The 13,090-nt window shown below is 47.4% G+C and overlaps 1 protein-coding gene across 2 annotated transcripts in view; it reads left to right on the top strand.

Annotated features, from left to right (window-relative positions):
- The first annotated feature begins 2,639 nt into the window (after window positions 1-2,639).
- BACE2 (beta-site APP-cleaving enzyme 2) overlaps window positions 2,640-13,090 on the top strand; it is a 48,179-nt gene continuing 37,728 nt past the window's right edge. The window contains exon 1 of one of the 2 annotated variants that reach the window (XM_018552686.1): window positions 2,640-2,993. In XM_018552686.1, the coding sequence (XP_018408188.1) occupies window positions 2,730-2,993 (264 nt within the window). In that variant the 5' untranslated portion in view covers window positions 2,640-2,729. The remainder of the gene's footprint in view (window positions 2,994-13,090) is intronic. The other variant, XM_018552688.1, reaches the window with a different exon arrangement.

The following is a 13,090-nucleotide window of genomic DNA, read 5'->3' as shown; positions in this document are numbered from 1 at the left end:
ACTTAGCCTTAAAAGAGTCATTGCCACTGAACAAAAATTGATTGAAAACAGAAGCCGCATCAAACAATCTGATAGAAAGCCATTGGATTTTCCACCATGCGTGATCCAGGTTTTCTTCAAATTGATTGCCTATCAGTTGATTGAAAATATTGGATTTTTCACTTGATCCTCTTTCAAAAACAATTTGAAATTAAACAATCAGATTGCTACATGTAAGCCATCATAAGGGGATTTCAATCACTTTTAACCATCCGGTGAGTGCAAAATAATTAAACTAAACAAGGGAACTTCCTGTGATGATAAAGTAGACTGATGACCCCCAAACTGAATGATTAGCTTGGGGCGTCATACTGAACACAGTGCCACCCTAATACCTTCAAAATTTCCAAGTCAGAGACAGGTGATTATTTGAAAGGAATTATTTGACAGGTGCAAATTTTGAAGGAATTAGGGTGGCACTGTGTTCAGCACGATGCCGCATGCTCCTCACTTTCAGTAATGTTTATTTTACTGTTGCTTGTTGTCTATTTTGCATTATTTAATTATCTAACGTTTTGTATTTTTCCTGTAAATATTTTCTGGCACCGTTCCTTTTCATTAAGGCCAGGTTCACACTTGCGTGATACGGAACCGCGCGGATTGCTGTGCGGTCACGAAGTCGCACATCACCACTGATCGTGCTGGTGGTGCCATTCTTTAATAATGCCACCCCAGTCGCACCGAGAGAATTGCGCGGTTTCCTGCCGCGATTCCGCCTGTGCAATCGACTGTGATTGTGGCTAAAAAAGCCGTGTGTCGCAAAAAAAGTTGCATGTACCTTTTTTCAGCAATGGGCGTGCAGATGTAACCTCATGGTAATCAATGGGGCCGCGCAGCCCGGGATCGCTCAGGTCTGCACCAGCTCTGAAACAATTATCTAACATTTTTACGCTTTATCTCTCAGGGCTGGTTCACACCAGGGCTGCACAGTTCCATGCGATTAACACATAGTACCACGCAACGCACCTACCATTCGTTAACAGTGTGGGAGGTGCTTTGTGTTGCCATTCAGTGCCCACAATGCGATTGACCGTGCCGCAATGAGTGGTACCGGGAGTTGCATTTGGGGTGACATTCAAATTAATGGCAATGCACCTCCTGCACTATTAACGTACAATAGGTGCATTGTGCCGTGCACAGGGCACAGGGGAGCAAAAGGAGGGACTGTCAGGGCAAATCCAGGACAGTTGTCAACTATGGATTGAGAGTGCAATCATCACGGTCCATTCGGTCCATATGAACTTTGAAAGTAGGGGAAGCGGCCTGAAAATCTCTCCGGTTGGAAGTAGGGGAATCGGCCTGAAAATCTCTCCGGTTGGAAGTAGGGGAATCGGCCTGAAAATCTCTCCGGTTGGAAGTAGGGGAAGCTGCCTGGAAATCTCTCCGGTTGGAAGTAGGGGAAGCGGCCTGGAAATCACTCCAGTTGGAAGTAGGGGAAGCTGCCTGGAAATCTCTCCGGTTGAAGTAGGGGGATCGGCCTGAAAATCTCTCCGGTTGGAAGTAGGGGAAGCTGCCTGGAAATCTCTCCGGTTGGAAGTAGGGGAAGCGGCCTGGAAATCACTCCAGTTGGAAGTAGGGGAAGCTGCCTGGAAATCTCTCCGGTTGGAAGTAGGGGAATCGGCCTGAAAATATCTCCGGTTGGAAGTAGGGGAAGCGGCCTGGAAATCACTCCAGTTGGAAGTAGGGGAAGCTGCCTGGAAATCTCTCCGGTTGGAAGTAGGGGAAGCTGCCTGGAAATCACTCCGTTTGGAAGTAGGGGAAGGCGCCTGGAAATATCTCCGGTTTGAAGAAGGGGAAGCCGCCTGGAAATATCTCCGTTTGGAAGTAGGGGAAGCGGCTTGGAAATCACTCCGTTTGGAAGAAGGGGAAGCCGTCTGGAAATCTCTCCGGTTGGAAGTAGGGGAAGCCGCCTGGAAATCTCTCGTGTTGAAAGCAGGGGAAGCTGCCTGGAAATGTCTCAGGTTGGAAGCAGGGGAAGCCGTCTGGAAATGTCTCCGGTTGGAAGTAGGGGAAGCCGCCTGGCAATCTCTCCGGTTGGAAGTAGGGGAAGCCGCCTGGAAATCTCTCCGGTTGGAAGTAAGGGAAGCCTGATGGAAATCTCTATGGTTGGAGGTAGGGGAAGCCTCCTGGAAATCTCTCCGGTTGGATGTAGGGGAAGTCTCCTGAAAATCTCTCCGGTTGGAGGTAGGGGAAGGCGCCTGGAAATGTCTCCGGTTGGAAGTAGGGGAAGCCGTCTGGAAATCTCTCCGGTTGGAAGTAGAGGAAGCCATCTGGAAATCTCTCCGGTTGGAAGTAGGGGAAGCCTCCTGGAAATCTCTCCGGTTGGAAGTAGGGGAAGCCTCCTGGAAATCTCTCCGGTTGGAAGTAGGGGAAGCCTCCTGGAAATCTCTCCGGTTGGAGGTAGGGGAGGCCGCCTGGAAATGTCTCCGGTTGGATAACAGAGACATTTCCATTTAGTTCGTCTCTGTTCGCTGTGCTGCCTGCAGTTCGGGTGATCCGCCAGCAGGGGGCGCTCGCACACTCCGCTCTCAGCTCAGACTTCGGGACTTTGTAACTTTGTAAAAAGTTTTCCAGCAAACTCCTCCCTGCCATATCCGTTTGTGTAGCCCGAGGCCAGAACTGCTCGCCCTTCCCAGAGTTGGGCTTTGTGTGCTGGGTAGTCATGCGGGCTCTCTAGTGGAAGGTGTACAATGAGGGGGGCACTGCAGACCCTCACCCTGCTGGCACTGCTGGGAGGTGCCCGGACCATGTTCTCTATCCCCCTCCGGATCTCTCCTGCCCTGGTCAGCCAGCCCCAGTCTGTGTCTACCACCACTGCCAAGGACATCATGGGGCTGGCTCTGGCTTCAGATCCCAGTGGCAAGATCAACTTCATGACCATGGTGAACAACCTGGAGGGGGACTCTGGGAGGGGGTACTACCTGGAGATGTTAATAGGTACCCCACCGCAGCCGGTAAGTGAACAGAGCTGACATGGGAGTATTATAACCAGGGGTAGATAGAGGGCTTTTTAACTCTTTGAACACTGCTCCCAGATAGCAAGCAATTGAGCAGCAAGTTATAAAATGACTTGCTAAACTATTGCAGGCTTGCCAAGCTTCACAATTTTGTTGTACAATTACAGCAAGTCTGCATTGCGAGTCTCCAGATCAATGTGCTATAAACTTGCAGACATGCAGGACTCTTGCTGTAGACTTGACAAGCAAATTTGCTACAAATTCAAATAGCGTCAACTAGAACTTGTTCTGCAAGTCTACAGCTTGTCAGGGGAATGTGTGCAGCAAGCTAACAAGAATTGTAATTTAACCCTGCCACACATTTGTGGCAAGTTATCCTTGCTGACTGGGTGTGCGTTTTCTCGCGTGGCACCAGTATTGCGGTATCGTGTTGGTGTGGTGGAAAAAAGTAGTGCATAGTATTGGGGTACCGTGCGTAGCAGCGCATTGTGGCTGGGAGGTGCATTGGGGTGCCATTAAGTAATGCAACATACCTGCTGCACTGTAACACACGGGTGTGTTGTGTGATAGCGTGCGTCAATCACACAGTACCGTGCGAGGGGTAGTTGTGGGGGGTGGTAAAATCCCCTCTCTACTGGGGTAGTTTTGGGGGCAATGAAATCCCACCCACTAGGGTAGTTATAGAGCAGTGTGGACCTTCTACCCTCCACTGAAGGGTAAGTGTGACTAGGTTGCAGTTCAAGTGGCAGTGCTACCCCCCTTCCAAAACGAATCGGTTTTAGAAGTAATGCCATCCTTCTGCCACCCCACACTTGCATAGCTGTAGGAGCTGGGGCAGTACAGCCCTCCCCACCACTAGGGTAGTTGTGAGTGGCATTCTCCCTCACCAATAGGCACATAGGGTAGTTATAGGGGCAATGCAGCCCTCCCTCACCCTGCAGGGTTAGTTGTAGGAGTAATGCAGTACTCCCCAGACATAGAGGCGGTGCAGTCCCCCCCCCAACTAGCAAAGACATGGGGGCAGTGCAGCGTCTCCCCCCAACTAGGAAAGACATGGGGCAGTGCAGTGTCTCCCCCCAACTAGAAAAGACATGGGGCAGTGCAATGTCCCCCCCAACTAGGAAAGACATGGGGGCAGTGCAGCGTCTCCCCCAAATAGGAATGGCTATAGAGTTCCCCCTATCCAACTAGGAAAAACATAGGCGCAGAATAGGCCCCCCCTACCAACTAGGATAGACATAGAGGCTATGCAGTTTCCTCATTCCCAACTCGGACAGACACGGGCAGTGCAGTCCCCTCAAACCCAATTAGGATAATCTTAGGGCTAATGCAGTCCCCCTTCAAGCCCTCCCTCCTCCTCAAACCTTATTAGGATAGACATAACCTGTGCTGGCCCATCACCCCCTCCCTAGCAGGCTAGTAATAGGGGCAATGTCCCCAAGTCCCCCCTAATGTGGGTGCATTTTATTTATTGTTGCTGCCTCTGGATTTCTTTCAAATGTTTTTCTAGTGATCTGATATGTTTTGAAACTAAACCATGTTTACAACGGAAGTATTCTCTGATGTCTTTATGGCCTCATTCACACTGCCGCACGTATGCGCGCGTACGTGCGTATTGTACCAAATGCAAATAAATGGCTCCATACACACAGCCGCGTATAGAGCCGTATATTTGCGTTGCATATATATGCGCAAAAACAGAATGGAACAGAGATGCGTCCGGGCAGTGTATTTCTGCGTATTTACGTGCATATACGCGTGTTTACATGCGTACAGCACATTAAAAATTCCATTACGAGTGATGCATTCTGGGATTGCATATAGTGCACGCATATACGCTCGTATACGCACGTATATACGCGCAGAGACGCGTTCATACGCAATATACAATTTTGCTTGCGTTGTGTGTGAATGAGGCCTATAAGTTGGATATATTGTTTGTTTATACTTCAACTTAAAAAAAAACAAAACCCAGAAGAATCCCCTGAAGCCGTCATAAATACCCCTATAGCATAGCAGAACACCTGGCCTGGCTGAAGCCATGTCTGGAGGGAACACCCTATTGGTTAGGGATGCACCGATACAGTTTTTCGGTATCGAGTACGCGTACTGATATTTTATATTTTGGTACTCGCTGATACCGGTACTTCCGCTAACATGAAGCTGGCTTCCCTGGCAATCAAGAAGCCGGGCGGGAGGTAATGACACGTTTGGCCACCTCGATGCTCATTGGCGGAGAAGCCGACTTCCCAGCCAATCAGCATGGAGACGGCTGCCCGGCTTCCTTGTTACCTCGTGGCCCTGCCGGTCAGAGGGAGATTTCCTTTATCAGTTCCGTTATCAGGGAAAGGTATTGGAGCATTTGGGTGAGTGCGAGTATTTGCTCAAATACGGTATCGGCACCGATACTAATATTGGTGCCAGTGGCGTCACAAGGGGGGTACAGGCCGCGTCCGGGTGACACCATTGGAGGGGTGACACTAAGATGACAGTCATTTTGGTGTCACCCCCTCTGAAAAGTCAGGCACGTGGTCATGGACTGAGAGCCCGACAGTTAAAGGAGAAAGGAGGGGACTCCTCTCTCTGCCGGCGTCCATCACATAGATGGCCACGCATGCGTGATGCCGTCACATGCACGAGTGCAGTGATATCACGCACATGCGTGATGGCGGGGTGTCACCCGGTATCCGCTCTGGGTAACACCCGGCCTCCAGACGCCCCTGATTGGTTCTAATCACTAAATGTTTCTAATAGTTCATGGGGTCAAAACGACAATTGATCTCTACCCTGATGACGAAAAGTTTGAAGAAGCAGGAGGAAACATTTCTTGAACGGAAGCCTAACAGTGATTGTGGTTTTGGTTCAAGAAACTCCATTCATTCCAAAATCAAATGTTAAAATAAAAATAAATTTGGAATGGAATTCTACAAGTCTCTTATGTCCGTTCTGGATCCGTTATCGGATGTTCCAATGAGATTTTTTTGTATGAGAGTTTGCATGAAAATCTACCCCAGTATGACCAGCAGTGAGGGAAATCCCCTCCTCGACATGTCCCCTTGGGAAGATTTCCCCTCACTTCCTGTTCTGGTGACAACTGTAACAATTTGGATTGCTTATTCCTGTCTACCTAAGCCCCCCATTTACACACACAGACACGTTCCCGTGTGTGTGTGTACGCATTTGTTTCCCCATTTAGTGCTCGTCCCCATTGATTTCAGTGGCTTCCTTAATGTGCACCAGATGCAGGAATGTAGTACATGTAGCAAATTCTGCGTCATGAGGTGCGCGTTCTCAAGCGGGCAGGAAAAAATGCGTTGCTCAATCAACTTTGGGGTGCCATTAACTCCGCGTTTGTGTGCATTTCATGAACGCTCGTCAAAGTGCGCACTTTTGTGCGTTCACGATACTCCCCGGTGTGAATGGAGGCTAAAGCTTGGCCGTACCTGCTACGCATTTCTCTCCATCAGCCCCGCAGGCTCAATGAGAGAAGCACATTGATGCTAAATGGCGTGGATGGAGGAATCACAGCTGACCCATACCCAGTGATTGGATCTGTTTGACCGATAATTTTCAGACCAGCTCCATTGAAAAAAATTTGGTGGTCTTCAGGCCAAATGTAGAGACTGAACCTCTCCAGTCAGGCCACAGACACCTGACAAAGGTTCTCACCAACCCCCCCCGCTATATCCTAAACTAAAAAGTAAGCTTTACTCTGGGTTCCCACCTGGGCGGATTGAATATGCGCGTTTTCCGCGTGTTTTTTTTACCGCGATTCGTGATACCGCGATACTTGTCTGTATCCCAATGGAACCGCCCCGACCAAAACGCCCCAAAGAAGTACATGTACTTCTTTGGGCGTAGGGCGGTTTCCCGCGCGTTCGTACTCGCGGAAAACCGCACAGATGGGAACCATACACATTGAAAATAATGGCATTTCCCTCCTTGAGCGGTTTTCCGCGAGTACGAAAGCGCGGAAAACCGCCTAGGTGGGAACCCAGCCTTAGATACACTTTAAATGTAATTTTCCATCACTTCCTGTCCCAGGTGATTGCAAGTTTCCTGCGTGGAGACACGAGGACCGGTTAACACTTGGCAGAACCAAATCTACAATATAAAGTTTTGGGTGGAGTCGGGATTTAATACTGGCGCTTTCTGCCATGATGGGTATTGGCACACAAAGGTATATTCCCGGGGAAGGTGATAAGCTCAGTCACGCAGTGTTTAGTTGTCATCAGCCTTTTGCGGCTTTTACCTGATCTCCGAATAATGAGCCACATTTAGGGATTTTCACAACCTCTAATCAGATCTGGACTAACCTCCAGCCCATAGCTCCAGGCCTAAGCCTGAAGAACAGGAGTGGAGAGGGGGGAGGGGACCGCATTTGTTTTATTGTGCAAGCACACACATCATACTATATATGCATATGTGTGTGTATATGTATAATTAAAATTTATAGAATTAAAAAATTATAATAACTATATATATTTATATTTACTGTAGAGAATAAAAAAAATATTTTATGATATACATGTGTTTTCATAGTATTGAACCGCCTGAAAAGTTTTGGTTTAATAGCCCGCTATATACTGAGCTTCGAGTCACGAGAGCAGGTTAGTATACGTTCTCCCGTGACCCTAAAGAGAATTATGGGGAAAGACACTTACCCCATAGTTATCTTTTAATTACCATCACATAAGGGGTCTTACAAGCCCCCTGTGTGATGGCATACAAATGGTGACAGGTTCTCTTTAAGGTGATATTAGGGGTCAGTTAGAACCTTTTCTACTTCGAATAAACTTTTGGCCCACATATCGCGCCCCAATAGCTTATTACCTGGCCTCTGCAGCCGCGCAATGACAGCTGAGGGCCCGGAGTGCAATCAGCGTTGCTTCTGGTCTCGTATAATGAGGAGCCCGCTTCCTGTCGACACCTGACATGCTGGTCCCAGGCCCACAGGAGGGGCATCGGAGCCCAGGGAAGCAAGGTGGGGGTGTCTGGTTGGGTTGGGGTGCGATTTTCAACGGCCTGTGGAAGCGATCTGGCAGCAGTTCAGCCACGAGAAACCCTTCCAGGATAAAGCCAACAGTCTCCTTTACACATGTTAACAGTCCCGGCAGCTAGTCCTTTTAAAGGGCCCACTGCCACCGACGCAGGACATACATCAGTTGCAGCAAAAGGGTTAAAGGCGCATTGCACAGGAATACAAAATAATAATAATAATTGATGGAAAGTAAAAACACTGCAGGAAAGCATTTCAAATACTTGTTTTTTCTCTGAGTCTGTTATGTTGGTGACAGGGCCTCTTCGCTGGAAGGGCCTCTGCACTGTATATTGTGTGCATTGTATACATTGTCTCTGATTTGGAGTCTACTCTGAGACGGAGCAGGATTCCAGGATGACAGGCTGAGCAGATATGTAGAATTGCGTAAACATGTTCTTTTGTAGGGGAGGAGGCCGCGCACATGAAAGGAAGGTGAACTGAAAACACGGCCGAAGGCCTAATCATTTATTATTCAACCTTGCAGAAAGTGTGAGGAGGGGGGGTGCTGGCCTGGGCCGATCCAGGCTGGGCCGATCGCTCTCGTTTTGTGTATTACAATATCTTTTGGCGTCTTTGTATCTTCTGTGGACACGTTTTAATCGGAGCCGAGTGAGTGAATCACATGTTCAGCTTCCTTCTCTGCTGAGAGCGTGACAAAAGGCTTCACATTTCTTCTGGCCATCTCCTAAAGCAAACCTAACATCGCCACAATCGCTGAAAGTGCAACCCATGCCAACTTTTATTTTGTATTTTTGGATGGAGTGGAGAGGGATTAGAACCCCCGTCAGATTTTTATTGCTGTCTGTGTCCTCGTTCGGGAGATTCACCCTCTTTTTGTGTCTTGGTGAACGTTATCAGTGAAAGAAAATCCGAAATTTAGAGTCGTCTCCAAAACAGGAATAAAGGGGAATCTTCCAACGGGGGTGGGGGGGGGAGGGGCACTAGTTTGGTGAACACACTCACTTTGAAAGGATTTCCTCACGCTTCCTGTTGTGGCTATTGGACAGGGAGTGAAGGAACATCTCCCAATGGGACAATGGGACACAGATTATGTTTTTTTCACATGGAGGGTGAAGCCACAGATTCACTTAAAGGGTTAGTTCACCTATTTACAAAAATTGGAAAGGTGAACTGGCTCGCAACACCCTGGAGAAGATACATGATATTGCCAAAAGTATTGGGACACCCCTCCAAATCATTGGATTCAGGTGTTCTGTGAAATCTCCTTGCTACTAAATATTCCACCGTTACCTGTTAGTGGTATTGTAATAAAGTGGAAGCAACTGGGAACAACAGCAACTCAGCCATAAAGTGGTAGGCCACGTAAAATGACAGAGCGGGGTCAGCGCATGCTGAAGCGCACAGTGCGCATTAGTCGCCAACTGTCTGCAGAGTCAATAGCTACAGACCTCCAAACTTTGTGTGGCCTTCAGATTGGCACAACAACAGTGCGTGGAGAGGTTCATGGAATGGGTTTCCATGGCCGAGCAGCTGCATCCAAGCCTTACATCACCAAGTAAAGCACGCCGCCACTGGACTCTAGAGAAGTGGAGACGTGTTCTCTGGAGGGACCAATCACGCTTCTCTGTCTGGCAATCCGATGGACGTGTTTGGGTTTGGCGGTTGCCAGGAGAACGGTACTTGCCTGACTGCATTGTGCCAAGTGTAAAGTTTGGTGGAGGGGGGATTATGGTGTGGGGTTGTTTTTCAGGGGTTGGGCTTGGCCCCTTAGTTCCAGTGAAGGGAACTCTTAAGACATCAGCATACCAAGAAATTTTGGACAATTTCATGCTTCCAACTTTGTGGGAGGAGTTTGGGGACGGCCCCTTCCTGTCCCGACATGACTGCGCACCAGTACACAAAGCAAGGTCCATAAAGACATGGATGAGCAAGTTTGGGGTGGAGGAACTTGACCGGCCTGCACATAGTCCTGACCTCAACCCGATAGAACACCTTTGGGATGTATTAGAGCGGAGACTGCGAGCCCGGCCTTCTCCTCCAACATCAGTACCTGACCTCACAAATGGTCCAACATTCCCATAGACACACTCCTAGACCTTGTGGACGCCTTCCCAGAAGAGTTGAAGCTGTTATACCTGCAAAGGGCGGACCAACTCATTATTGTTCCCTACGGACTAAGACTGGGATGCCATTAAAGTTCATGTGCGTGTAAAGGCCGGCGTCCTAATACCTAATGTTGGCGTTACTAAAATGGGGTTGGAGAAGAATTATACTTGTCATCAAATGGGGACCTGCCAGTCATGACCTTCTGGAAATGTTGTTTGCCTGGCTGCTATGCTGACCTTCACATTTTAGGCCTGAAAATTACTTTAAACCCCCAAACGTGATGTATTTTCTGAAAGCCAACACCCTGTAGAATGAAATGTCGGCAGTTGCTATACATACTAGAGATGCACTGATATCAGTTTTTCGGTATCTAGTACGAGTACAGATCATTTTTTCTATTTTTTTTTTCCGGTACTCGCCGATACCGAGTACTGGTGTATTGTGCCCCGATTATCATGAAGTCGGGCGGCAGATCATGACCCGGCTTCCTGATTGGCTAGGAGGCTGGCTTCATTTGTTCCTAGGCAGCGTGGCTTCCTGACCAATCAGGAAGCCGGGACGAGAGTTATGATGTGCCGCCGAGGTTCCTGGTTGGTTAGGAAGCCACGCTGCCTATCAAGAAGTAAAGCTAGCTTCCTAGCCAATCAGGAAGCCAGGCGGCACGTCATGACCCGCCTCCCGGCTTCCTGATTGGTAGCTTCCTAGCCAATCAGGAAGCCAGGAGGTGGGTCATTAAGTACCGCCCGGCTTTCTGATTGGTTAGGAAGCCAAGCTGCTTAGCAATAAGTGAAGCGGGCTACCTAGCCAATAAGGAAGACTCCATGCTCCCTCGGCACTGGCGGTCAGAGGGAAATCTCCCTCTGACCGCAAGTTCCAGTATCGGAGAAAAGTGTTGGAGCATTTGGGCGAGTACCCGCCGAAATACTCGGTGTTGGCACTGATACCGATACCGATACTAGTATAATAGATAATAATAGATACCCTTTACTAATTTCTGAATAAATGACCTGGAGCAAATACAGAGATCAGTATTGAAGCACAAGCTAATGTCTTCATATGGAGCGCTTACCAATGGCAGTGTCCAAGCTCCTACAACAGACAACACTGGGGTCTTAATAGCTTAATATTAGCATAATAACTGTTCTGTTCTGTCATTAGATACCAGAAAACCATTTTATTTACAATAGAGTTCTGTATTTCAAGATCAGAGATCAGTATATACAGTAGTAACATGAACCCATGTAAAATGTAAATTCTATCCAATAGGCTGCTTTCTATAGAGTTGGTTGGATGGTCTGTGATATGGGAACATGGTATGTCTTGGTATTTCTCCTTCTTTTTTTTTTTTTTTTTTTTAATGAACTTCTGAGGATTAAAGACATTTCTGCTCAGGGATATGTAAGGCTCAGAGTCATGAGATTCCATGTGATCATGAGAGACTTTCAGGAATCCCTCAGCTGATGGAGCCGCACACAGAGGTCAGTGTTCAAGTCTCAAGACCCAACGAGACCTGGAGGGTTCTGTGAAATTAGTTTTATCACCTGACCTTCCCCGTGTCCCTGACATGGCATGTGACTTCTGCCGGCCTTTGTCTTGTCATTGTAGCTGAAAGTGTTATTTAACATACATTGCAGTGTGGGAGTCCCACAATGGGAACAGATATGTCTATAGTTATAGAATTCAATGATCATGTCCAATGGTCGGTCATGTTGGGGGTGTGGTGTTAGGGGTCTAGTGTTCTATGTATAGAGTCTTATATAATTATATTATAATCATGTCCAGTGGTCGGTCATGTTGGGGGTTGTAGTGTTCTATGTATAGAGTGTAATAGAATTGTATTATGATGGTGTCCGGTGGTCGGTCATGTTGGAGGTTGTAGTGTTCTATGTATAGAGTGTAATAGAATTGTCTTATGATCATGTCCAGTGGTCGGTCATGTTGGAGGTGTAGTGTTCTATGTATAGAGTCTTATATAATTATATGATAATCATGTCCGGTGGTCGGTCATGTTGGGGTTGCAGTGTTCTATGTATAGAGTGTAATAGAATTGTCTTATGATCATGTCCAGTGGTCGGTCATGTTGGAGGTGTAGTGTTCTATGTATAGAGTGTAAAAGAATTGTATTATGATCATGTCCAGTTGTCAGCCATGTTGGAGGTGTAGGGTTCTATGTATAGAGTGTAATAGAATTGTCTTATGATCATGTCTGATGGTCGGTCATGTTGGGGGTTGTAGTGTTCTATGTATAGAGTGTAATAGAATTGTATTATGATGGTGTCCGGTGGTCGGTCTTGTTGGAGGGGTAGTGTTCTATGTATAGAGTCTTATATAATTATATGATAATCATGTCCGGTGGTCGGTCATGTTGGGGGTTGTAGTGTTCTATGTACAGTGTGTAATAGAATTGTATTATGATCGTGTCCAGCGGTCGGCCATGTTGGAGATGTAGAGTTCTACGTATTGGGTGTAATAAAATTGTATTCATGTTCTGTCTTATTGAAGGTGTGGATGGCCAGCACTAGTAAAATGGACAGAAAGCATTGAAAGTTGTCTTGGTATGTTACAGGGAAATGCTGTAACGTGTCACATAGCGGAAGGTATCAGGGTTATGAAATGCCACTGCACAGGTCTAACAGGTTCCCCGGTCTGTTCTCACGAACCCATGATCACCATGAGCTGAAATTGATTCACTGACAAAGTATTTGTTTGTCCTTGCTGTAAACCCTTTACAATAAATAACACAGAGATATACTTCTGTATACCAGTCTGGTGTAACAGAATCCACACTAATAAAATATTTCCTGACTCTGGAGGAGTCCCCGGGGTCCCCTGTTGCATAGATCACAGTGGGTTAGATCTATGCAAGGTCGGGGAGAGAACAATGTGTTGGCTTTTGCATCCAGATTCAATTTCCAAACATGCTGCTGGGGTGACCCTATTTTTGGGCTCTGTCACACTTATGAGAACGCAGTAACCTATTTTGATG

Source organism: Nanorana parkeri, unplaced genomic scaffold (assembly GCF_000935625.1).
Source record: "Nanorana parkeri isolate BGI_ZX_2015 unplaced genomic scaffold, ASM93562v1 scaffold95, whole genome shotgun sequence".
NCBI lineage: Eukaryota > Metazoa > Chordata > Amphibia > Anura > Dicroglossidae > Nanorana > Nanorana parkeri.
The sequence above is the reverse complement of the archived record's forward strand: the minus strand, read 5'-3'. Positions and strand labels throughout refer to the sequence as shown.